Below are 26,630 nucleotides of genomic sequence, written 5' to 3'. Positions count from 1 at the left end.
AGGGCCAGGCCTACAGGGAGAGCAGTTGCGGGGGACAAGGCCTGCAGGGGAGGACAGTTGGGGGCGGGGGAGACCAGGCCTGTAAGGGAGAGCAGTTGAAAACCAGCAGTCCTGGATTGTGAGAGGGATCGGGCCTAAACGGGCAGTCGGACATTCCTCAAGGGGTCTCAGATTGGAGAGGGTGCAGTCTGGGCTGAGGGACACCCCCCCCCACCCCCATGCACGGATTTCGTGCACCAGGCCTCGAGTAAAATAAATAATACAATAATTAATAAATGAGAATACAAGAATACATTGTTTTGCATACTCACAACAACTCTAAACCTACTTTTGCTCACCCCTGTATATAATATTGAAGAAGTCCAGCTTGGCAGAACTTCACTGAAAGTCACCCTGTTGATATGAGTGCCCCCAGCAGGGGGTGCCCAAAGACCCTCAACAAAGCACTCGTATCCTTCCTTCCATCCTCCCTCCTGCCCTTTGTTTCTTTATTCTGTTTTAAGTTTTTTGTTTTTAGATCATTTTAGACTCAAGAGTTGCAGAAATAGTAGAGTTCTCATATAACCTTTACCCAGCTTCACTTATGCTGACATCTTAAGTAATCACAGAACACTTACCAAAACTAAGAAGTCAACACCAGTACAATATTATTAACTAAGCTATAGAATTTACTTGGATTTCATCAGTTTTTCTACTAATGTCCTATTTCTGTTCCAGAATCCAGTGTAGGATCCCGCATTTCATTTAGTCGCCACACTTCCTTGCCCTCCCTTGGTGACAGTTCCGCAGTCCTTCATAATCCGTGACCTTGACCCTTTCAAAGAGCATTGGTTAGATATTTTTTAGAATATCTATAGCTTTGGGGTTTTCTAATGTTTTTGTATGATTAGAATGAGGTTATACATTTTTGGAAGGAGTAGCACAGAAATGATGTGGTATTCCTCTTAAGGTGTTACATGTCAATATGCATTGCTAACAACCTTAACCTTTTTTGAGGGGGTACATGATACTGATATGTATCGCTAATGATGTTAATCTTAATCACTTGGTTGAAGTGGTGTCTGCCAGGAGTCTTTACTGTAAATTAATTATTTTTATTTACTTATTTTTAAAACTTTTTATTTGTATCTTTGTATTTATTCTGGGGACATACTTTGAGACTCTGGTCAGCTGAATAATGACCCTCTCCCCCATATCCAGAACCCAGTCCTTCAGATTTTCGAATGTTAACTTATATGGCAAAATAAACTTTGCATATGTGATTAAGTTAAGGTTTTGAGATGAAGAGAGATTACCTGGATTATCTGAGTGAGCCCTAAATGCAATCCCAAGTGTCCTTTTAAGAGGGAGATTTCCTACAGAAGACAGAAGGCAGTGTGAAGGTGGAAGCAGAGAGAGATTTGAAGGTGCCATGCTGCTGGCTTTAAGAATGGAGAAAGAAGGGGCCATGAGCTAAAGAATACAGCTCCAGAAAAGGCAAGGCCACAAATTCTTCCCTACATCTTCCAGAGAGAGTGTGACTCTGCTAACACCTTGGTTTTGGCTCAGTAGTAACTGACTTTGAACTTCTGGCCTCCCAAAACTGAAAGAGAATAACTTTATGTTGTATTAAGCCACTGAATTTGTAATAATTCGGTACAACAGCCACAGGAAACTAATGCAGAGACTACATAGACGTTCTGTTTCTGCTTACACTTCCACCCACTGATTTTAGTATTCATCAGTAGATCTTGCATGTGGCAGATATTTCTGTGATGTTCTGTTGATGACTTGCTATATATCTCATTCTTAAGACATTTGTTAATTGGTATTTTTCATTCTTTCCCATTTATTTGTCAATATAAACTCATGATTATTTCACTCTTTGGGTTATAATTCAGTTCAAAATCTTTTTGTTGTTCAAAATATTTTGGCAATCGGGAACTTTTTCGGTTTGTCTTCTGTGTCCTTTTGACATGCTCTTGTCATTTTCTTGTTTGTTTATTGATGACTTCCTTCCTGGCACAACAAGTTATTTCAGGCCCATCTTGTCTTGTGTGGTTTTTTTTTGTCCTGGCCTTAGAAGAGTTCACAGTCTTTCTCCTTTTATTATTTCACTTATGAACCCTGTATTTTGGAGGGGTTCTTTTCCCCTATGAAATTTTGTTATTTATGTATTAGTTAAATGATTTGCCTACAAGGTAAAATTATTCTAAGGTGCATATTTAGAGTTTGGTGGGTTATTTGAGATTCCAGTGCTAGCCCCATGCATGGGTGTAACTCCAGTAAAAGCAAAGCAGCACACCTTTTAATTAGACTAGACGACCGTATCAAGGGCAAGTGTCTGGTTTCTGACAGGCTTTCCCAGTGTCCCAATTACTGTTGAGAGTTTTTATAAGCACCGCCTGAGGTCCCCAGACTATCATAGGCTCATGGCTTAGGAATCTTGATGGCTTCTAACTTCACCAACAACTAAACTGGAACTCACAGTTTTTGAGCGGTTTACTGACAGTTTAGGATAAGACTAGATCTAATATTCGCAGAATAAATGTTAACATCTTTATAGCTCTTTACTGTTTTTCTTTATCTATTGAAATATATCTTATACATAATGAGCACACATCATATAGTTTTGCATTTGCATATATTTTTGTAACCTGGCTAGGCCAAATTCTGAAGTGACTCCCACTGATCCATGCCCTTATTAATCCCTTTTATATTTGGATATTAACCCTTTATCAGATGTATCTTGCCAGCTATGTTCTCCCATGCAATGGGCTCTCTTGTTGTTTTGTTGGTGGTTTCTTTTGCTGTGCAGAAGCTTTTTATTTTGATGTAGTCCCATTTATTTATTTTCTCCTTAGTTTCCTTTGCCCTAGGACAGTGGTCGGCAAACTGCGGCTTTCGAGCCGCGGTTTGCCGCTCTGTTGACTAATGAGTTTGCCGACCATTGACCTAGTCCTAGACTCTCGATTCCAATAATTACAGGCTGTTGTTCCTTGTGATTAAGCCCCTATCCTAGTGGTCGGCAAACTCATTAGTCAACAGAGCGGCAAACCGCGGCTCGCAAGCCGCAGTTTGCCGACCACTGCCCTAGGAGATGTATCCCCAAGCATATTGCTATGAGAGATGTCTGAGATTTTGCTGCCTATGGTTTCTTCTAGGATTTTAATGTTTTCATGACTTACATTTAAGTCTTTTATCCATTTTTAGTTTATTCTTGTGTAGGGTACAAGTTGGTGATCTAATTTCATTTTTTTACATCTATCTGTCCAATTTTCCCAACACAATTTATTGAAGAGACTGTCTTTACTTCATTGTATGTTCTTGCCTCCTTTGTCAAATATTAATTGAGTGTAATGTCTTTGGTCAATTTTTGGGTTCTCTGTTCTGTTCCATTAACCTATATGCCTGTTCTTGTGCCAGTACTAGGCTATTTTGATTGCAGTGGCTTTGTAGTATAACTTGATATCTGGTATTGAGATCCCTCCAACTTTGTTCTTCTTTCTCAAGATTGCTACAGCTATTCAGGATCTTTTTTGGTTCCATGTACATTTTGGAGTGTTTGTTGTAGTTCTTGAAATATGCCATTGGTATTTTAATAGGGATTTCATTGAATCTATAGATTGCTTTGGGTAGTATGGACATTTTAATTTTACTAATCCATGAACCAGGGCTTTTGTTTTCTGGGAATTTTTAAAAATTACTGCCTCAATTTCACCAGTTGTTATTGGCCTATTCTGGTTTTCTGATTCTTCCTGATTCAGTTTTGGGAGTTTGTAATTTTCTAGGAATTTGTCCATTTCATCCACATTGTCCAGCTTGTTGACATATAGTTGTTCACAGTATTTTCTTACAATCCTTTGTATTTCTGTTGTGTCAGTAGTTACTTCACCACTTTCATTTCTGATTTTATTTATTTGAGTCCTCTCTCTTCGTTTATTGATGAGTCTGGCTAAGGGTTCATCAATCCTGTTTATCTTTTCAAAGAACCAGCTTTGGTTTCATTGTATTTTGTATTGTTTTTTCAGCCTCCATGCCATTTACTTCTGCTTGAATCTTTATTATTTTCTTCCTCCTACTTACTCTGGGCTTTTCTTGGTGTTCTCCTCCTAATTACTTAAGTTGTAGGGTTGAATAGTTCATTATTAATTTTTCTTGTTTTTTAAGATAAGCCTATAATGCTATTAACTTCCCTCTTAGGGCTGCCTTTGCTGTGTCCCAGAGATTTTGTGTTGTGTGTTCATTTTCATTTGTTTCTAGGAAGTTTTTTATTTGTTTATCTCATTGGTAACTTATTCATTGTTTAATAACATGCTATTTAGCCTCCATGTGTTTTAATGTTTTTGAGTGTTTTTACTGTAGTTGATTTCTAATTTTATTCCTTTGTGATCTGAGATGTTCGATATTGATTTCATTCTTCTTGAACTTGTAGAGACTTTTTTGGTGTCCTAACATGTAGTCTGTCTTTGAGAATGACCTATATGCACTTGAGAAGAATCTATTTTCTGCAGCTTTGGGGTGAAATGTTCTATAAATGTTAATTATATCCATCTGATCCAGTGTGTCATTTAGAGTCACTGTTTCCTTGTTAAATTTTGTCTGTAAGATCTCTCCATTGAAGTCAGTGGGGTGTTAAATTTCCCCACCAGGACTGTATTGCTCTTGATCTCTCCCTTAAAGTCCTCTAGAGGTTCTTTTATATTTTAGGTGCTCCTATATTGGATGTATATGTGTTTACCAGGTTATATTCTTTTATTGGATCATTCCCTTTAGTATTATACTAGAGGCCTGGTGCACTTCATTGGTGCACTCAGTGGGGGTTGGGGGAGGAGGAGGTCCATCAGCCTGGCCTGTGCCCTTTCACAGTCTCGGAGCCCTTCGGGGATGTCCGACTGACAACTTAGGCCTGCTCCCCACCCTATTGGATGGAAGGGTCTGCAGTATGAGGGAATGACTAAGCACAGGAAACTGAATTGCTGCCTTCTGAGCTCTAATCCCAGAGCCCCCTACCCTTGCTTCTGCTCACACAGCTCTAGTCCACTTTACCCTCTCTCTGCCTGAGCTCAAGGTGAGTGGCTGTACACGAAATTTTGTGCTTTGGCCCTTGATGAGGGTCAGTCAGCAGCCTCTCCCTGGCAGATAGCAACCCTGCTTCTTTTCATAGACAGATGTTGTGTGGGCACCTTTCTCAGTTCTGGAGCTCTGGGCTGTGGGGCCAAGCTTGGGGTTTAGACTCCAGAGTTCTCATTGGAATCCCCACAGGTGAGATATCCCTTTGTAACTTCAGCTATTGTCTGTGGGAGCCTGGCCAGCCCTTTCATGCCTCTGACCTTCCTACCAGTCTCTATGTGGTCTCTGCCTTCCGTCCTTTGCTTTTTTCACCTTTAAGAGATATTTGGACTAGCTATTCTCTGAGGTCCCTTTCAACATTCTCTGTATTTATAGGTATTTATTTCTGTACAGTATTTTTAGCTTTCCTCCATAAATGCTTATTAGCCTTTAGGGGACTAAAATATAAAGAAAAACGCCCCACAAATTCCCAAGGTTTTATAGGGGGATTCAAGGGTAAATTCAAATTCAAGCTATTATAACTACTGTGTAGCTAGGACCTTCTCATATCCCCTGCACTTGACTGATTGTACCTACACAGCTTGACACACAGTCCTCATTCCGTACCTCCCTGAGATGGCACCCAAGCATTCCCGTGCTCATTGTGTTCCCTGGGCAAAGAGTTATCAGGTATTTGACTCTGTTTCTTCTTTGTCTTGGCTTTCTTTCCTGTTATGAACCATGCACTCCCCTGTGGCATGCCTTTACTGTTCTTTCTTCTATAGATAATTACAGGCCAGAAAACTAAGGGATGTATGCACACATAAATATACCCCATCTTTAATTTGCACTGTGTCTCTCTCTGGCTCTTTCTAGATAAATTTCTCTCTCTATTTTTCTATCTCTCATTTTGTCCCATTTGTGGCCCACATGGCCCTCATTATGGCTAATGAATGACATGGGATGACACCCTTTGAAGAAAATTTAAGCCGTGATCTTTAGAGAGAAGCCAAGGCATTTAGAGTAGCAGGGACCTTACGTGTGAATAGTCATAACCATCCCTTCTGTTTTGCATAAAGATCTTTATATCTGCCTTTACAGCCACCTCTGTGTAAGCTCAGTTTTATTTTTTAAATTATTTTTATCCCACATGTATAGTACACCAGAGGTTATATTATTGATTTATTAGGCTTTCATATCTCAGTTATCTTAAGTGAAAATGCATTTTAAATTCTAAGAAATGCTGACTTTGTAAATAACTTTTGACTGCTTATTAAAATCCTGCTAGGAAATGTTTTTGTCCCAGCTGACCATAAGAGGGCAATGTAGGTACATACATTTCACTTAATACATTCTGTTATCTAGAGCTGCAAGTTTAAAGAATTAAGGTCAGGCCCAGTAATTGATTTGCTTTGCTTGTCTTAACTCTGGTCGTAAATATAATAACATTTGAATAGAAATGGTAATTGTTTTCTGTGTGATTTGCACTTTTCTTTATACCAAGTATTTGAATAGTCGAGTCTACTGAGTTAACCTTGGTAAAAATTATAACTTCAAAATCACTTTATAAAAAATGTTTTTATTGATTTTAGAGGAAGGGAGAGGTATAGGGAGATAGAAACATTGATGAGAGAGAGAGAGAGAGAGAGAGAGAGAGAGAGAGAGAGAGAGAGATCGGGAGATCGCTGTCTCCTGCACGCTCCCTACTGGGAATTGAGCCTGAAACCTGGGCATGTGCCCTGACTAGGAATTGAACCACTGCTGTCTTTGTTCACCAGCTGGGCCAAAAGCACTTTTAATTTCCATCCTAGTAAATGTTTTCATGGGCCCCAGGTGTCTGTTCTGGTGCTCTCTGGCCTGTGTAGCCTTGACCTGCTGATAATGTGTGCTTTGAGTAAGGTGTGGTAACATGGTAAAGCCACACTTGGTACATGTTGAGAACTTGTTTTTGAATAAGCCAAATACATATTTCAATGAAGAGGTTTTCTTCTTTAGCCGTCAACTTGATTCATCTTTATCCCTTCATTCTCCTCATTCATTCATCCATCCTCTCATTTATTTAATAAATATCTATGTACCTACCAAGGTCTGGCAATTGCTATGCTTTTTCATTCATTCAAAGTCCCACAGTTTGAAGAATCTTAGGGTAACAAATGGGTCAGGAAATTATAGATTTCCTGTGTGAGCAGAACCATCTGGATGGAGCTCGGTCTAAGCCGTATCTAGTCACTCTCCCTTCTACTACTGTCTGTGTTGTTATGGATCGTACTGAGTGAGAACTCAGTTCTGATACACAAACTTCCACAGCACATGACTCACAGACCTCTCCTGCATACTGGCAGTTTTGTTCCCCTCAATTCTGATAACAAATAAATGGGAGGTAGAATATATTCTTTTGTTGTTATTTGTTTTTGATAATGACACTTACCAAATAAAACTTTTAAAAAACCTATTTACTTTTTACTTAGGCCCTGAACCTGCAAAAAATTAGCAGATGCAGCCCTAGAAGGTGTGGCTCAGTTGGTTGGAACGTCCTCCCGTACACCAAAAGGTTGTGGGTTTGAGTCCCTAGTAGGGTACCTATGGGAGGCAACTGATGGATGTTTCTCACATTGATGTTTCTCTTTCTCTAAAATTAATGGTAATGTGTCCTCGGGTGAGGATTAAAAAATTTAAATTGCCCTGGTCAGTGTGGCTCAGTTGGTTGGGTTATTGTCCTATATACCAAAAGGTGCCAGGTTTGAGTCTTGGTCAGGGCACATACCCAGGTTGTGGTTTTTTCCCTGGTTGGAGTGTGTGCAGGAGGCAACCAATCAATGTTTCTCTCTCACATCTATGTTTCTCTCTCTATCTGTGTCTCTCTCCTTTCCACTCTCAAAAAAATTAGCAGATGCCTTAGAAAAAAGATTAAATAGGCAGTATCTGTCAAACAGGGCATCTTTCTTGAAGTGAATAAAACCAAAATAATTTTTAGTAATATGAATAATAACAAGTAATCAGGTGAAAGTAGTCATAAGTAGGGGACTAACATTTTTGAGTCATATAAGCATTTGGACTTTGAATTGTGGTTTAATAGGTGAGACTATAGAATTTTTAGATTATGATCAATGTTTGAATCTTGGGGTATGTAAGGAAGTGTTATAAAATGATTGGTGATTTTTTAAAGATTGTGGATTTGAATAAGTGTTAGAAATGAGTATGTGAACAACTTCAGAAAAAGGCTAAAAAGAAAATGGCTGACATCTACAAACATCTACTTTTTAAAAAATCCTCACCGGAAAATATGTTTCATTGACTTTAGAGAGCGAGGAAAAGAGAGACAGAGAGCGAGAGAGAGAGAAACATTGACCAGTTGCCTTATGTACATACCGTGACTGAGGATGGAACCTTCAATCTAGATATGTGCCCTGACCGGGAATTGAACCTGCAACCTTTTAGGATGGCATTTCAAACAGCTGAGCTACCCAGCCAGGGCTACAGACATCTAATTTTGAGAGGCGATGTAGTACAGTGGTTAAGAACATGGGGCTCTGGGGCTCACCTGCTTGGATCATCTGTTCCTGGCTTTGCTACTTGCCTGCTCTGGCGCCTAGGTCATGTTGCTTAACTGTTCTGAAAGGTGGCTTACCATGAGCATCTTGTGAGATAATACATTTAGTTGCCTACAACAGTGTCTGGCGCAAAGTAAACTTGTAAGCAATATTAATAGCTACTGTCTGTTTTGAAGCAAGGAAAGCTTGTTTCCACAGTGGCACTTTCCAAAGGAGATGTTAGGGCAGAAGGATGTTGACTCTTACTCTGAAAGGTGTCTTGGCACTGCGTTATCATGTGTAGCTGGGCTACAACCATAAATACTCACTGCTAGTGTACTTTTAATATTGTTCATTGTGCATAAGGACCTCCTGAACCTTTTGTATTGTGGGGAATAATTATTTAGACTGTATGTCATTGGCATGGTTCTCCGGTGGTTCCCGAGTTAATATTTGATTGTAGGACCCATGGGTTAAAACTTTCCTATGAATGGACTGAGAAACAGTGGACTATTACTATGCATACATAGAACGTGAATTTAAATTGTTACTTGCCTCATAGGCATTTGGATGAGAAGCTCTTCTCCCATCCTGGGATATGCTGGACAATGCTTGTATCTATACATTTCCTTGTTTTTTTGCCTGCCTTTATTTTTGGCTTTGATAAAAACATGCACAATCAGAGAGAATGCTCAAAAAAAGAAAAATCTCCTTTCCCCTTCTGTACACCAACACCCTCACACCCATTTCAGATCTTCCTATTTCTGTACAAAGGAGAACAATTTGTAATAAGGGGAAGTCTGGGATTTCTTTGAGATGTGATGGCAGGAAATGTTACCCATATGGTATCAGGCTAATAAATATTGGGGCATAATTGTGTTGCTAGAACATTATAGTTTATTGGAGGAGAATCTCAGAATATCTATCTTATTTTCTTATTTTTCTTTTCAGAATCTAACAACCTACAACTATCTCAAGGCTCAGGAACTTTTCCTTCGGGGCATTATTACAAAGATCAGTGGAAGCCTAGAAACTTTAAGATACGCCAGTTTAATGACCCTGACAACATTACTGAATGCTTACAAAGAAAAGTGGTGTATTTATTTGGTGACTCAACAATCAGGCAGTGGTTTGAATACCTAACTACATTTGTTCCAGGTTGGTACTTTGCTTTCTGTTTCATAACTCTTTTAGACATGCATGAAATCAGCTTTCATGCGGACTCACTTGGGTACCTGAAGAAAGACATCAAGTAAAAAAAAAAAAGTTATATCTTGTCAGACTAAAGAGATATTCTAACCCTGGAAAGCTGTGTGATCGTTTTTTATCTATATTGGTGTTGTGATGTATTGATGGAAGTACTGGAATCTTGTTGAAGTTTATACCACTGATTAGCTGTGTGACCCTGGACAAGACATTTGCTTCTCAAAGGGGCTTCAGATTTAATTTTTAGAAGGAAAGGAGGAAGTGGATGTGACCCCAAAGAGTGAAAAGTTAATTCCAGTTTTTGTTTTGCTTGTATTTTTTTTTATTGAAACAGACATATCTGAGTTTTAGTCGATAAAGCATAAATTAAAAATCAAGAGAAAGGAAGTAATTTGTATGGCATGATGGTTTGATGTTGACCGTGCAGGGCCTTCCATATGTTGCTTGATTCTTAATTCTAATGATGTAGTTTGGTATTTGCTTTCGCAGCAGTGATCACATTGTCTTGATTATTTTCTATCATACCCTTTGCAGAGATTTTCACGTGATAAAGCTTTGTAATGGTGCTTGATCTTAATCTAAAGAAAGAATGGTAGATTGAGTTTTTATTCAATTTAAATGGGGTAAAATACTAAATAGTGGTGAATTAGGTAGAAGAATCTAGAAGAGGAGCCTGGGACTGTAGGGTGGAGAGAATGAAGCCTTTACTTTAACTCTCAAGAGTAATATAGTGCAACTAGAGGCCCGGTGCACAAATTCATGCACCAGTGGGGTCCCTTGACCTGGCCTGCAGAATTGGGCCAAAACCAGCTCTCTGACTTCCCCTGAGGGTTCCTGGATTGCAAGAGGGCACAGGCCAGGCCGAGGGACCTCACTGGTACACAATCGGGGCCGGGGAGGGACACGGGAGGTTGGCTAGCCAGGGAGGGACCACAGGAGGGCTCCAGGGCATGTCCAGCCTGTCTCACTCAGTCCCAATCAGCTGTACCCCAGCAGCAAGCTAACCTTCTGGTCGGAGCATCTGCCCCCTGGTGGTCAGTGCGTGTCATAGCGACTGGTTGACCAGTCAACTGTCTCTGCCCCCTGGTGATCAGTGCACTTCATAGTGAGAGGTTGAGTGGCCTTAGCATATCATTAGCATATTACACTTTGATTGGTTGAACAACTGACTGGTCGACTGGACACTTAGCATATTAGGCTTTTATTATATAGGATTTTAGTTTGATGTTACTTCTTCAGATTGATTGGAAACTCCTTGAGGACGAGGCCTATGAATTCTTCTGAGCATTGCTGGCTTCTAGCCCTGTAGTGGCTCACTGAATAGCTACTTAGGAAATGTTAATTGAATTGGGTTGCCAGAAGTTTCTATAAGGCACTTATAAGAATATTTAGGAATATGAGACAGGCCTTTTTTCTTCATGGGCATATTAAGTGATTAGTTACATAGTTTTTTAGGAGTAACAATGAATCAGTGATACCTGGGCTCTTCAGAAGATCTCAGAGGAGCTGGACTTTGAAACACAACTTAGCTCCAGGGGAGGAAGAGAAGGGAATTTCAACTTGTGTCATAGTTTTTGTTATTCTTATAACAGAGATAGAAGTTCTCTAAGATATTAACATGATTGTCCATCTGTAGGGTGGAATACCTTCTTTCTTTGGCCAATAGCAGTAAGAGGTATTTGGTTACACAATAACAAAAAAAGGTATTTGATTACTATTATGTGTTCTTTAAAAAGCAGAAATTATAGCCCTTGCTCTGGAAGAAATATTTATCTGTTAGGACAATAATGTGTAAATGTTAAGTTGATTTTTAGATATTCAATAATCAGTGCAAAGAGGTAGATTTCTTGACCTAATAGAGGTAAACTGATTATTTTGCTTTTGAGTTATAGACATAGGCGTAGAATCTATCACTGATAGTATTTGTAATATCCTGTTTATGGAGTGATTTAAATGGTAATAACTATGTTAGAATCAAGGTCCATTGAGGTAAAGAGGGCCTAAGTGCAGTGAACTAGGCATTCCCTTTACATTTGTCTTGTACCTTTTTGTTGTACTTTTACTTTAAAAACTGTTCTGAAGCCACCAAGTAAAGAATAATAAAAATATACATGCTTGGTTTGAACATTTTTATGAATCTGAGTTTTCCTCATTTCAGATTTAGTGGAGTTTAACTTGGGTAGTCCCAAGAACGTGGGTCCCTTCCTTGCGGTGGACCAAAAGCACAGCATCCTGCTCAAGTACCGCTGCCACGGTCCACCCATCCGCTTCACCACTGTCTTCAGTAGTGAGCTCCATTATGTGGCCAATGAGCTGAATGGTATTGTGGGAGGGAAGAACACCGTGGTGGCCATAGCTGTGTGGTCTCATTTCAGCACCTTCCCCTTGGAAGTGTATATCCGGCGGCTCAGGAACATCCGTCGAGCAGTGGTCCAGCTCTTGGATCGAAGCCCTAAGACCGTGGTAGTTATCCGGACAGCCAACGTCCAAGAGCTGGGGCCTGAGACGAGCCTTTTCAGCAGTGACTGGTACAACTTTCAGCTGGACACCGTCCTTCGGAAGATGTTCTCAGGGATTGGAGTATATCTCGTTGATGCCTGGGAGATGACCCTAGCCCATTATCTACCCCACAAGCTACATCCGGATGAAGTTATTGTGAAGAACCAACTAGACATGTTCTTGTCCTTTGTGTGCCCCGTGGAGACCTAGCCTGCCTGAAGAGGACTGGAGGAATTACTTTCAGTGACCTTTTCCATCACCTGCATTACAGAAAGTTGGTGGATGTCCCTGTGGAGATATGGCCATCATTGATGTGTAAAAAAAATAAATAAATTAAAAGCTGGTCTTTATATAATGACTTATGAAGAGCTTAGAAAACACAGGTTACATTATATCTATGTATAGGATATTTTCCAGTCTTGACTTAGTTACAGAGAACCATTAACAGCATCCACACACTGTTTGCTCTTTTAACCAAAGATGCAAATAAGTGTGTTTTAACTAGGTTCTCCTGGGAGAGGAGATTACTGTGCTAAAAAGTGTGAAAAATGTTCTGATCTAAATGGAAGGAACAGTGGAGTATTTGTAGCTTATCTGGCAAAAGAGATTGAGCACATCAGCACGAACGGCACAGTTGGTCCATCTTCAGCAGGGCGAACTAACCACGCTTATAATCAGTGGCTCCTGTAACACACTGAGGACTCCCGTGTCTCAGAGTTTCTCTTGATAATCTACTTTTTCTGAATTACTTGAAATGACCAGTGTCCTTGCTCAGAATTTTTAGTGAAATATTTACAATGTCCTGTTTTTATTTAGAAAAGAATCGAAGGGGAGCTATGAAAACAGTATGCATAAAATCTTTGTGTTCAGTTGATATTTGCATGAGGTGATTGTTACTTATTTAATTCAGCTAAACTTTACATTATGAATACTTATGCTAAAATAACTGCTTTTGGAACTGGAAAGGTGAAGTCTGTAAACAGAAACGAATTTTTATGTTTTGAAATTTGAGGGTTTTAAGAATTGACTTTTATGTATAGAGTGCTATTGTTTATTATAAAGTTGTGAAAAGTATTTCCATCTATTTCAAGTGGATTTTTTTTTTTTTTTTTGGTTGTTATTTGTACCAGATGTTAGACTTTGGTCCTTGAGTTTGGCTAAGGAAAGAAGTCAGACCCAAGGAACGCAGATACAACAAAAATTTATTTAGAAAGTAACAGGGGTTGAATAAGTGAGTCATAGAAGAAGTGAGCCAGCTGGACTATGTGGACTCAGTAAACAAGGTACAGAGACAAAAGAAAAGATGGGCCCTTGGAATTTAGGAGGAAAAAAAGGCAAATAAAATATGCCTGGGGGAAGGAGAGAGGGAAAGGCTCAGGTGTCCTCCCAAGAGAGCCCACCTGGGGAAAGAAGGGGGTAGGGAAAGGCACAGGCATGCTGTAGAGTGGGGGGAGAGGAAAGGAGAGGGAACCTTTCTTCTGCCAAGGCACATCTGGGTATTTATAATATAACTAGAGGCCCGGTGCATGAAAATTAATGCACTGGAGTGGGGTTTCTCAGCCCAGCCTGCCTGCCCCCTCTCACAGTCCTCAGGGGCAGGAGACAACCCGGCGATTAGAGGAAGGTGACGCCCCATCACACCTCTGCTGCTGCCACTGCCGGCAGTGCAAGCCTCGGCCGGCCCTGGTTACCTGTGCCTCGGGCTGGCCCTGGGTGGCTGAGCAACCGCCATCTAAGGCTTGCCTGTGCCTCGGGCCAGCCCTGGATGGCTGGGGGGCTGAGGGGACTGGAGGACTCTGGAGGCAGGCGTGCGGCGTGCCGCCCCAGCAGGGCTGAGGGGACTGGGCACCAACATCTTGTGGCTGTGGGCGCTGCCATCTTTAAGGGTGTGGCAGTCAATTAGCATATTCCCTCCTTATTGACTGTGGGTGCTGCCATCTTTGAGGGTGGGGTAGTTAATTAGCATATTCCCTCCTTATTGGCTGTGGGTGCTGCCATTTTGCGACAGCATGAGGGTCAATGAGCATATTCCCTCTTTATTAGATAGGATTTGAATTCTTTGTCTTATGGGTTTTTATCTGGAGGTTTCAATGGAGGATCTCAATAAAATATATATCAGCTTTCCAGATGTGTCCTTTCAAGTATGGTTGGCGCCAGTGCAGGGGGGTCATTAGTCATTGCAGCTGGTCCTGATGTCAGCCATGGTGTCACCCCTGCCTGGCTTTGCTGCTTTTCTGGGCCTGGAGCTGAAACTCAACTGAGGCCTACATGTTATATCTAGTTTCACAGAAACTCTGTCTCTGTGGTCAACAAACCCAAGGCCTTGTCCTAAGATTATTTGATGCAGGTCAGAACCTCATTGTCTTGAGGGCCTAATGCTTCAGGAAGTAGTCGTGCAAGGGTTTGTACGGGAGGCCTATGAGGCTGTTCTCTGGCCCTGCCTTGTTCCTCCTCTAAGGTGTCTACCACATGACTAGCCATGTGCCAGGAAGGAGAGATTGGGGAGGGTCTGAACCACATGGCCAGAAATATGAAAGGTCAGGGGGTCTACACCCCATGACCAGCCATATGCAAGGGTAGGAAAGGTAACTTTGGGGACAAAATCCCACCCTATAATATTAGTCCTCCCAGTTTTGCCCATTGCTGGGTACCCAGGCTTTCTGCCCTGGTAACCTTCTATACCTGACCAGCTCTGCTCATGCCTGTCTTAACTGCCTACTATATAATTTTCAATTGGATGCCAAAATTAGAAATGAAAATCTAATTAGAAATTAAGGTTAGATATTGAATCCTATGACAGGTTTTTCTTGATTTGGGCATAAGATATATATAATTCTCGTATGCTTGGAAGTCAAAAGCTGCTATTTTTACTGGCTATCTTTAAGTAAATGTTACTTGACTAAATTTAAATGAGTTTAAGTTAATTTGGGGCCATTTAGTAAATACTCTTCTCTTTCTGAGCCACAACAGATTATAGTTCAGTTCTAGTTGTCCTAAATGGACATGGGAAAAAACTGCAGAGGCTTTAGAGCTGAAGACAGGTGCATAAAGCATGGAAAAAAGTACTCTTAGAAGATTGGGTCAAATTAATTTTTTAACACTTAAAACATAAAGTCTAAGATCTTCCTTTCCTAGCCATGAGGGCCACCTTCAAGTTTATAAAATACATATCTATGGAAAAGACTTTTAAAATTATTTTCTGAGTTTGAAGAGGACCAAGTAGTTAAATATATTAAAACTAGAGGCCCAGCGCATGAAATTGTTTGAGACCCAGATCCGCCGCGCCTGCGGGACCCCAGACCTCGCCGCGTAGAGCCACGGTATAGGGTAGCTTAATTTTAATGGTATTTAAGTTTTAGAATGTCTAAGGATCACATGGAATACTTGATAAAAATGTAGAATTAGAGGCTATGTCTCCTGGGAATTATGGAATCGACCTTGGTGACAAGTGCCCAGTGATTCCGATGCAGTGGTGGTATGCTACACTTTGAGAAACACTGACTGAGGGAAGAGGGAAGAGGGAAGATAGAACAAGGAAATAATGTTCCTTATCTATTGTTTAAGGGGCTTTCCCCATAACAATTCTGATCATGATCTAATAGTGTGGGAAGTATTAACTTAATTTTAGAGATGAGGAACTGGAATTTGGGATTTGAACTAAGGCATGTGAGAGTCCATAACCCTTTTCAACTACAACTTGTTGGACTTTGGTAAAGAGAAGTTTTCTTTTTCATGAAAGAAGTTTTGAGCATTTTCTCAAGGATTGCTAGAGATGGCTAAGTCATCATCTTCCTAGGAGAATTTCAAGGAGAGAGAGGACACAGTCTCTCTAGGGCTTTGGAGTGATGCTACTTGTTGTGCAAATGATTTCTTGTGATCTTGTCCAGTTTCTGTTATTTTTTACTTATTGACATAAAGTCCTAAAGATTTGATGACACAGTTTTGAAGTATTCTCAGTCCCTCTTCTAATTTGTCTTTCTAGTCTTTGGTGTGGAAGTTTAAAAAAATGTGTAAGTGTAGAATTTGAAATATTATCTAAATCTTTTTCAGAACAAATTACATATATTTTAATTTCTTCTGAAAAGCTTTTTTAGGCCAGTACCACATAGTTGTGAATATTAACATGCCAGCCAAATAATATAGTTGGTTTTAAATACATATTTTCCATTATAAAGGGAAACATCTTTTTTAAAAATTAATTTTTTGTTTTTCAATTACAGTTGACATACAGTATTATATTAGTTTCGGGTATACAACATAGTGATGAGACATTTATATAATTCACAAAGTGATCATTTCAATAAGTCCAGTACCCATCTGACACCACATATAGTTGTTACACTATTACTGGCTATATTCCCTATGGTGTACTTTATATCCCATGACTGTTTTCATCATAATTTTTAAAATCTAGAAGAAAATCTACAGATAGAACCCATAATTCTATGGTCTGAATGCAATGACCATTACCATTTTGGTATATTTTCTTTTTTTGGGAGGGTGAAATTTTTTTGTTTGTTTATTGATTCAGGTATTAAATGTGTCTTTATTCCCCCATTGCGCCCACCCCCTCCCCGCACTCAGGTATATTTTCTTACAGGTTTTTTTTTAACCACATAGCAGTAATCACAGAATATGTAATTTTTGTTTTTTTTAACATACAAATATTTTTCTATGTTAAATAATCTTCATAATTTAATTATAAAAGTCTTACCAAAAGTTCAGCTAATGATGTTATTATTTATATAAGTTGGCCATTATGATTGGACATTGAGGCTTCTAATAAAATATTAAAACAGTGGTTTATTACAATTTAATTGAGTTAAAATATGGATTTTTATTTTGGAACCAAACAGCATGACTATCATTTAGTGGATCTCCTCATATTCTAGAATTCAGATGATTGACTTGGTGCTACTTGTGAAAGGGAAAATCCATAAGACCCTTCTATGCAAATTATATTTTAAAGATGTCATCCTATTAACCCTTTGCACTCGCTTGCTTTTTTCTCGATTCCTTTATTCTAATGCTAACCATGTCGAGTCACACTCGACATCCGAGTGCAAAAGGTTAAGAGTAACGCTTCTTTAGCAAATATAAAAAAAGACCTTTGGTGTTCCAATATGATCCATTTTACCATTCTAAACAACCATCATCTTATTAAAAACCAATTGACTGACAGTTCCTGCCTTCAGGTACTGTATCAAAATTCAGATTGATACATTTGGGTTCTTGACAAGAGTACATCTAGTGAGCCTTTACGTATTCATATATTATATGCCCGAGATTAGTCTGTTTCTGGGCCCTATTGAAGGAAATAGCTATTACTGAGAGAGGTACAGGGAAATAAACATCCAAAGCAAACAACAAAAACAGGCTCCTCCCTCCCCCCTAATAAAGAACACAGGTGCTCAACATTATCTTTGTGGGTCTTGGTAGATTCAGCTTTTTGACATTAGTTACTTATGCCACTTTAACTACATTTATTCTCGTGTTAAGCATTATTCTCCAAGTGGTTATGTCTGCAGTACCTTCTTAGTACCCTCTCAGTGCACTTAGAATGCCTGACCCTCAGTGTGCAATACGTAAGCCCTCCAAGGTGCTCTTTTTCTCTTTGGAAATGAGACCATAGTCCCTGAGTGCCAGGGGCACCTAGGAATCCTGGGGCAGTGGGGCAGGGGGTGGACAAAAAGATGGTTTTGAGGACAGAACTTTATAGGATACAGAAGGTAGAAGCACCAGATGCACCTCACCAACTTCAGTCTAACCTTTTCTTCAAAGTCCACTTACAAATTAACTTTAAAAAAGTGTGAGCTTAAGTGCATTATATTTTGCTTTTAGGTATTCTGCCTTAAATGAGAGAAAGTTAGGCTTCTTTTAAGAAGGACCAGGTATTTCCTGTCTAATTATACAGCTGGATTGTGCCACAGTGGGGGTGGGGGTGGGGGAGCAGGTGGGGATGGGAGCTGGGGAGAAAGCTGCACAGAGATTACAGTAGAAAGTGTCCCAGGAGGAAAAGAAGCCACAGTGAAACCAAATGTCATAGAAGAAATCCTTTCAGTTTTGTGCTGTGGTTCATTCTCTTTAAATTCACCCACTCTGCTGCCCCCCCCCCCCGCCCCCCAAAAAATAACGTGATGTTCATGTTACAGGACCACCGCTTTACTTGTCGCAGATTCCTTGTCCTTCAATTTGTCAGTGAAGGCACATGATAGCCATACTTTTTGATTGCCATGTTTAAAAAGCTGTGTTGTAGAAAGTTACCGCCCCCCCCCCCAACACACACACACACACACACACACACACACACACACACACACACTCAGGGGGCCATACAGAAAAATTGGAATAAGAGAAGGCGAATCTAATGAGGCAACGCTGATGCCTGACAGTGAATTCATTGAGGTATTTTTAAAAGGCGTCCCCCAGAAAAACGTTTTGATAGATTTGTTTCTGATTCCTCTGCGTGGTTCCAGTCCAGGTCTTGGAGCCCGCCCTCGAGGGGAATGTCCGGGACGGGAGCCGGTGCCTTTTCGGGGTGGGAATTTCCAGTTTGCAGAAAAAATCCACCACCCCAGCCCGCTGCCCCCTCCCCGCCCCCTCGCCCCTCCTCCGTGCCCACGCAGCTCCTTTCAAAGGAGGGTTTGACCGTATTCTGTGTTTTAGAGAACAGCTCCTGAGCTTCCCCGCCTCCACCCCCGCCCCCACCTCCCACACGACCCCTACCCCTCTCTAGAGCCCTATAAAGGGGACCAGGAGAGGGACTGGCCTCCTGCCATGAGGTCGGAAGCCCAGTTCTTAGAGAAAAAGGCTGCTTAACTGCTGCTGCTTATCATGTAACCTCAAAAGGAAACTAACTGGTCGTCTTTCTCATGCTCTCACGTACTTGGGTTATTATCGCTGATTACAGCTGGAAACAATTGATTTGCCTTTACGTATTTGTATGGCTTGACTCTTCAAAGGTATATTTTTATTATTTGATATTTAGTATGAAAAGAATCTTAAATGCTAAGCCTTTTTTTTTTTTTTTTTTCCTTTTCCCATATTCAGTCTTTCCTTTGGAATCACTTTCTGATATTTGGATAATCATCTTTGTTTTGGGGGAAAATATTGGGGGGCAGTGTTTTGGGGGAGAGAAAATCTGGGATGTGTTTATAATTTGCTAATGGTTATGAATCATTTCTGTTTGCCTTGAAGGCTCGGGAAGGACTGAGATGCTGATGGAGGAGATGGATGGGAGAGTGATGAAAGTAGCATAAATCTGATGTAACAGTTTATCTAGTCAGTGAGAAAGAACAGTGATACCCCAAGGCAGGAGTCTCCCAAGTTTGAGTGTGGGTTTAGAGATATACTTTCTCACCAAGGGTAGGCATAACATTATTTCTTTCTGGGAAAATATACCTGAGTAGGTGGAAATGTTTTATTTTTAAAATATTTTTATTGATTTCAGAGAGGAAGGGAGAGAGAGGAGAGAGATAGAAACATCAATGATGAGACAAAGTCATTGATTGGCTGCCTCCTGCACACCCCATACTGGGGATCGAGCCCAAAAATGGGAATCGAACTGTGACCTCCTGGTTCAAGTTCGATGCTCAACCACTGAGCCACACCGGCTGGGCTAGATGGAAATGTTTTATATCGTGTTTTCATTAATTCTTATATTACTTCGGTAAAATTAAAGACAAATATTACAAGACCTCATTGAGAACGAGGAAGATCTGAAACTTAATGACTTGGTGGGCCCCCAGATTTATAAAAATATGTATAAAGTATGTTAAGGGATTTTATGCACATAAAAGCACATTTTTAGGTGGGATGGATTAAGAAACTGGCTGTTGTGGGGTGGGGGTGCCCCAAAGAGGATGACATTTAATATGTAAATTTTAAGCTCTTGGTAATATATATTCCCCCAATTTAAATCTGGCATCTGAAGAAATACATTATCGAGTCAGGTGGAATTTTTTTTTCTTCTTCTCTTGGATGGTACATTTTTAGACAATAAAAGGAGAGAACTTTTCCCAAAGTTTATTCACTGCCCTCAATAATCCCTGATAGAGTAGTGGATTGGCCACACAGATCATCTAAATACGCTGAAAACACTGACATCTTTTTATGTGGCTTCAGAGTACAGTGAACGATCCACCATCTCTCTCCATTATAACATCTTGTGTAGACTAAAGACACAGGTGGGCAGGGTTCAGGCGAGGAGCCCTGAGCCAATAGAAGAGTCCGCCTGCGGTGCGTTAAGCATAAGAAATCAGAGCACGGCACACGTTATGTTAAACATCTGGTGGAAGTGATGACCATGGGCAGCATAATTTAGTTGGCCAGATACAGACTTTTTCTGAGGACATGGCGGCAAACCTCTCTCGTTCTACTTTGTCCTGAAATCCATCCTGCTCTCAGAACATAAAAGAAACCCTCTCAGAGGTTAAAGAGCCACGGAGAGCTACCAAGGGGAAAGATTTTAGAATTGTTCTGAGATCCACAATGAATTGCTCCTGAGAAAACCAGTTCCTTTTGGCTCATAGCTGATACTGATCCATCTGTCTTTGACCCCCCCTCCCCCCACCCCTACTCCCCCAGGTTAACAGGAAGATCAGGAGGCAGAACGTCACCTTTTGGCTTTCTTGGCCTAATGCTGAACTCTCAAGGGTAAGGTAGATATTTCCAGATGTTACCTGGGCCTTGGCTGATATAGTCATGTCAAAATGGGCAGTGGGATGGTTATAAAATTTCTATGATTCTTAGAGCTTCTCAATCACTTCTAGGCATTTTACTGTGATTTCTTGTGAACTACGATTTTTTTTTTTTTTTTGGTGATTTAGTATATTTTAAACCAATTTGAATTTCCACTACTTTCCATGAGAGGACACATGAAAAATATATCTTAGAGGGGAATTCAACTCTCTGCTGACTGACAGTTTCAGGGTTATGTAATCTTGAAAGGACTCAGAGAGCCTCATGACCCCTACAGTTTTTGTGAAGGTGCCATTAAAGCTAGCGTGTGTGGTTTCTGATGAAAGCACTTCCTGTTCCTTTAATTTGGGACCATCTGTGAGGTAAAACAGTTTCCTTCCAGACTTAGTGGATGAAAATATTTTATGCTCATTGGGGAAGTTAGTGGATGGGGAATTTACATTTATTAAACACTTATTTTGGGAGTTGACCAGCAAGATCTCATTTAGCCCTCGTAATAGCATCTGAAGTAGACATAATTAGCCTTATTTTACTAGTATAGGTGAGGAATTGGAGGCTTAGAGGGATTGGTCAGTTGGTTCAAGGTCCCCCAGATAGTAAGTGGCAGAGCTTGAATTTGAATGAGAGGGCTTGTCTCCGAAGCCAGTGCCCTCGCCACCAGGACACTGGGATGTTAGCAGAGGTGCAATGAGGAGAGCTCAGCCTTTATCCAGGGCTCTAAACTCCTTAGGCATGCAGCCCGCGCATTTGCCCTAGGGCCATAGTCCGCAAACTGAGGCTCTTTGGCCCCTTGAGTGTGGCTCTTCCACAAAATACCATGGCCTGGGCGAGTCTATTTTGAAGTGGTGTTAGAAGAAGTTTAAGTTTAAAAAATTTGGCTCTAAAAAGAAATTTCAGTCGTTGTACTGTTGATATTTGGCTCTGTTGACTAATGAGTTTGCCGACCACTGCCCTAGGGTCTCCCTTTCCCTAGCTCTCACCTGGTTACCACCTACTCCCTGTTCAGATGTAATCGATAAAGTTTTAGGTGATACCCACATAAACCTTTGTATTTTAAGAAGACTGCAGGAAAATTTTCATTCCCCAAAAAGAGGCTATATGGTGGAATTGATGGGAGTGGTTGGGCTAATGTTTGGGGAGACGCAGCCTCTTATTAAGCCAGTTTTGGACACAGTAGCTGGGATTATAAATAAAGGGGAACCCTACTGCTTGTTCACCTTGCTCCCTCTCAGAACATTTCCTTCTGTGCTGGAAGGCTAAGGCTTGGAAGAGCATTCCTAGCCTCACCTCTGTGAAGGGCCCTGTTGCTGCTTCTGAAGAGAGGAGCTGTGAGCACTTGGCAAACCATTCGCTGCTCTATCCTCCCTGCTATTGCAGAGTGAGTTAATTATATGAATTAACTTCTTTCAGAGGTAGTCCTTCCCACCCCACCCCCCATAGAAATTTGTGTGTTTTATATCTGGTGTTTTTAAAAAAGGTTTTATTTTACACCATTCTTTTCTAGTTTGCCTTTTCCATAGGCCCATTAGTAGAGCAATAAATCTACTTGGATGATTAAAAAATAAAATTCTCTGAAGAATTAAGGAATAACTTAGATATTTGTTTTTTTAAGGCCGTGCTTCTCAAACTTAAATGTGCATCAGAATTACCTGCAGATCTTGTTGAACTACAGATGTTTCAGTAGGTCTGGGGTGGAGCTTGTAATTCTGCACTGTCAGCAGATTCCCACGTGATGTTGATGTTGACCTAAGATCCACCCTTTGAATTGCAAAATTATAAGGCTTCTTAAGTTCTAGTTAGTAAGAAAATTATGTACTTTTTCTATGAAATCTGCATGTCATTTGACCATGTAAGGTAGTGATTTTCAACTGGTGTATTGCGAAAATTTTTTGTTAATCCTCACCCTAGTATATTTTTTTCCATTGATTTTTTGAAATATATATTTTTATTGACTTCAGAGAGGAAGGGAGAGGGAGAGATAGAAACATTAATGATGAGAGAGAATCATTGATCGGCTGCCTCCTGCATGCCCCCTCCTGGGGATCAAGCCTGCAACCCGGGCATGCGCTCTTGACAGGAATCAAACTCGGGACCCTTCAGTCCCCAGGCTTATTCTCTATCCACTGAGACAAACCAACTAGGGCTCCATTGATTTTTTTTTTTTTTTTAGAGAGAGTTGAAAGGCCAGGGAAAGAAGGGGGGGGAGAGAGAGAGAGAGAGAAACATCAACGTGAGAGACACACATTGATTGGTTGCCGACCATGCACCCCTGACCCGGACCAGGGATCAAACCTGCAACCCGGATTCCTTGACCTGGAATCTAACCTGAGACAGTTTGTTGCACGGGCCACCACTTTAACCACTGAACCACACTGGTATGGCTGCAAAAAATTTTAAAACATGCAATACCTGACTATTTAGTCAGGGCACTGACCTCTTTTCCCTTAGATTGTCAAATTAAAAAAAAAATGACAGTAGCCAACACAACAATAGTTATCTCGTGTAAATGAATAAAGATTGTACCTTGTTTTGGTCAGATCAGCAAAACATATTTTTTGGTGTGCCCTAGGATTTTAGTAATCAGTTTACGTGTGCCGTGAGATGAAAAAGGTCAAAAATTGCCGTTGAAAAGTGCTATGAGCTGATTTGGCTCAGTGGGTAGAGCGCTGGTTTGTGGACTGAAGGGTCCTGGGTTTGATTCTGGTCAAGGGCATGTACCTCAGTTGCAGGTTGGATCCCCAGCCCTGGTTGGGGAGCGTGCAGGAGGCAACCAATTGGTGTGTCTCTCTCACATAGATGTTTCTCTCTCTGTCTCTCCCCCTCCTTTCCACTATCTCTAAAAATCAATGGAAAAATATCATTGGGTAAGGATTAACAAAAAAAGAAAATGTTTAAAAAATCGTTGATATAGGAAAATAAATTCTGTTAAGGTTATGTTAAACAGTAATGGTAATGCTATGATACACGACACCAAAAACTTCCAAAAATGTTGTTAATCATGTAAATGTTATATTCATACAATGGCAGTTTCCAGATATTTGAAGACATTAAAAATAAATTTCTCACTTTTTGCTTAGATGTTTAGCAGTGTGTAGATATTTTTAATATTGGTATAAGACTTTTGGACACATTTTATCATTGATTATTACCAGTATGTGTGCATCCCCAGTCCTCTGATTATCTCAGCCAAATTTACTATTTGTCGTGGTACCAGAGTGGATAATCCTGTAAATCATGCCTTGTCCAAGAGGGTGCTGTTGTCCCTGAGGGTAACATTGGTTCTTGGGGGGAAATATCTTAGATATTACAATGGTTTGTGGCTGCCTGAAGGACTACAGTGCATTAACACATATAGGGTATCTGTGTTTTTAAAATTTCATCAGGGCGGAATTGGGGGAAAAAATGTCTGAAAGTCTCCTTTGTGGGTGGGACGAGAGCCAGGTTGAGACACAGCTGTAAGTGCTCCACACATAACTTATTCGGTTGAGGCCGAAAAGCTTTTTCTCTGGCCTGTGTCTTAGTGTCTTGCTTTATGTCTCCATTGTTGTCATGGATTTTTAAAATACTTGCTTCCAAAAGAGGGATGATTTTTTTTCATGTATTTTTTCAGAAACATTTTCTCCTATGTGTTGAATATTTTAAGAAATTGTGATAAAATATGCATATAAAAATGTGTCATCTAAATCATTTTTAAGTGTACAGTTCAGTGGCATGAAGTACATCCACATTGTTATGCGACTGTTACTACTAGTCATCTGCAGACATTTTTTCATCTTCTCAAACTGAAACTCCATACCCATGAAACAGTCATCCCCCACTCCTCCCTCCCCCTGCCCTGAGCAATCACCTTCTACTTTCTATCTCTATGAATCTGATGATTCTAGGTACTTCATATACGTGGAATCATACCATATTTGTCCTTTTGTGACTGGTTTATTTCACTCATATAACATCCTCAAGGTCCATCCTTGCAGACGCATGTGACGGAAATTTCTTCCTTTTTAAGGCTGAATAATATCCCATTGTCTATGGACACCCCCCATTTTGTTTATCCTTTAATCCCTTGATGGACATTTGGATTGCTTTCACCTTTTGGCTATTCTGAGTAGCGCTGCTATTGACATGGGTGTACAGTATCTGTTTGAGTCCCTGCTTCCAGTTCTTTTAGGTGTATACCTGGGAGTGGAACTGCTGGATCAGATAGTAATTCTATGTTTAGTATTTTCAGGAACTTCCATATCATTTTCTATGGCAGCTGCACCATGATTTATTAACTCATTTTGTAGAGTGTTTCACAGATTGCAGTGAAAAAGTGTGTACACCATGAAAATATGACAGAAAGTGATCTGAAGTAAACAGTCGGCGGAATGATTCAGCGCCATGACTATTAAAACAAGTTAATCTCCTGGAGACACCCCTCCCTCCCTCATGTGTCCACATACTATAGAGTGCACACTTATAAACAAGTGCATGGCTGGGAATAAGTCCTTTGAGGATCACGGAGGTAATGAAGATAGAATATATGGATCAGGTCCTTTTGAAAATGTGGACCGCTTGCCATGCAATCCCACAGTTAAAAGAAACCTAGAGAGGCTTGCCGGAGGTTTAAAAGGGTCAGAGCCACACAGGTGGTCCACAGATGTGAATGAAGACGAACTGAGCCGAGAACACCTTGAGTAGAGCTGTCTGAGTTCAGATGGTCACCCTTCTCTTCCTTCCCTCCACGTCTTCCTCGCCTCTGCAGTGGAAGCACCTGGTCACTAGGGGAGTTTTGGTTGAACAAATAACCGAGGTAACCAAGAAGGGGGAAGAAGGTGAAAGAATTATTTATTTTCTAATCTGTGAAAAACTATTGTGAAGACTGTAAGACCTTTCTGTGTTATACCTCTGTCAAGGGTAAAGGAGGTGGGTTTAATCAGGAGTAGAAGACAGGGCTGCATTTACCCTTGGCATCTCTAGTGGCATCAGAGAGGAACTGGGACGTTCTGAAGGATGGCACTTGCTGATATTTCATGGACCTTCTCAGCCCTGCTGTCCTCTGCTGATGTGTTAACATATTTTAAACAGCCAGTGAAAACGGGTTTTGTTTGTTTATCTGTGGTGTGGAACAGCACCGAGCGTTAGGATGGGAAGAGGTTCTTAAACACAGCACTAATGTTAAAATCTGGGGATGGTGCCAGATTGTAGCCAGATGAAATGTTTGCAACAGACAGGAGGTGGAATGTGCGGTGATAACGTTAAAGGACAGGCTCTCTCCACCTGTTTGTCAGCTACCCAGATTTCACGGTGGTTCATCTTGGGGGGCCTCTCTTAAATTGCAAGCCTTTGGGAAAGGTTACTGTTTGTGTCTCGATGCGAATTAGTTTTGAAATGCCTTCTTGAGGTTTTACCAGAGGCTGCCCTGGTCAGCCTGCAGATAATGGGGTGCCGTGCTGTGGCAAGAGCAGCATGGCGAATGGAATGTGAAGGTTAAAACCAATCACAGTGCCTCCCCGTCTCCGTCAGCTGGCTTTTATATTTCTGCCCATGGTGCTACCACGCTATGGATCTGAAGGCCTTGCAGTTACACTCTTCTCTCTTTCTGTGTTCAGTCTGTTGCCAATCCTATGGATTATACAGGGTATATTTGTAACATTTCTCTAAACACTTCCCCCTTTCTATTCC

General features: G+C 40.7%; 1 protein-coding gene across 1 annotated transcript in view; it reads left to right on the top strand.

Annotated features, from left to right (window-relative positions):
• The window catches only part of NXPE3 (neurexophilin and PC-esterase domain family member 3), a 44,579-nt gene extending 31,257 nt beyond the window's left edge, over nucleotides 1–13,322 (top strand). Inside the window, exons 4-5 of the mRNA XM_008160675.3 lie at nucleotides 9,513–9,719; nucleotides 11,926–13,322. Of these exons, the coding sequence (XP_008158897.2) occupies nucleotides 9,513–9,719; nucleotides 11,926–12,476 (758 nt within the window). The 3' untranslated portion in view covers nucleotides 12,477–13,322. The remainder of the gene's footprint in view (nucleotides 1–9,512; nucleotides 9,720–11,925) is intronic.
• Nucleotides 13,323–26,630: the final 13,308 nt, after the last annotated feature.

Source organism: Eptesicus fuscus, chromosome 3 (genome assembly GCF_027574615.1).
Source record: "Eptesicus fuscus isolate TK198812 chromosome 3, DD_ASM_mEF_20220401, whole genome shotgun sequence".
In the NCBI taxonomy this organism is placed as follows: domain Eukaryota; kingdom Metazoa; phylum Chordata; class Mammalia; order Chiroptera; family Vespertilionidae; genus Eptesicus; species Eptesicus fuscus.
Note: the sequence above shows the minus strand (reverse complement) of the source record. Positions and strands in the feature narration are given on the sequence as shown.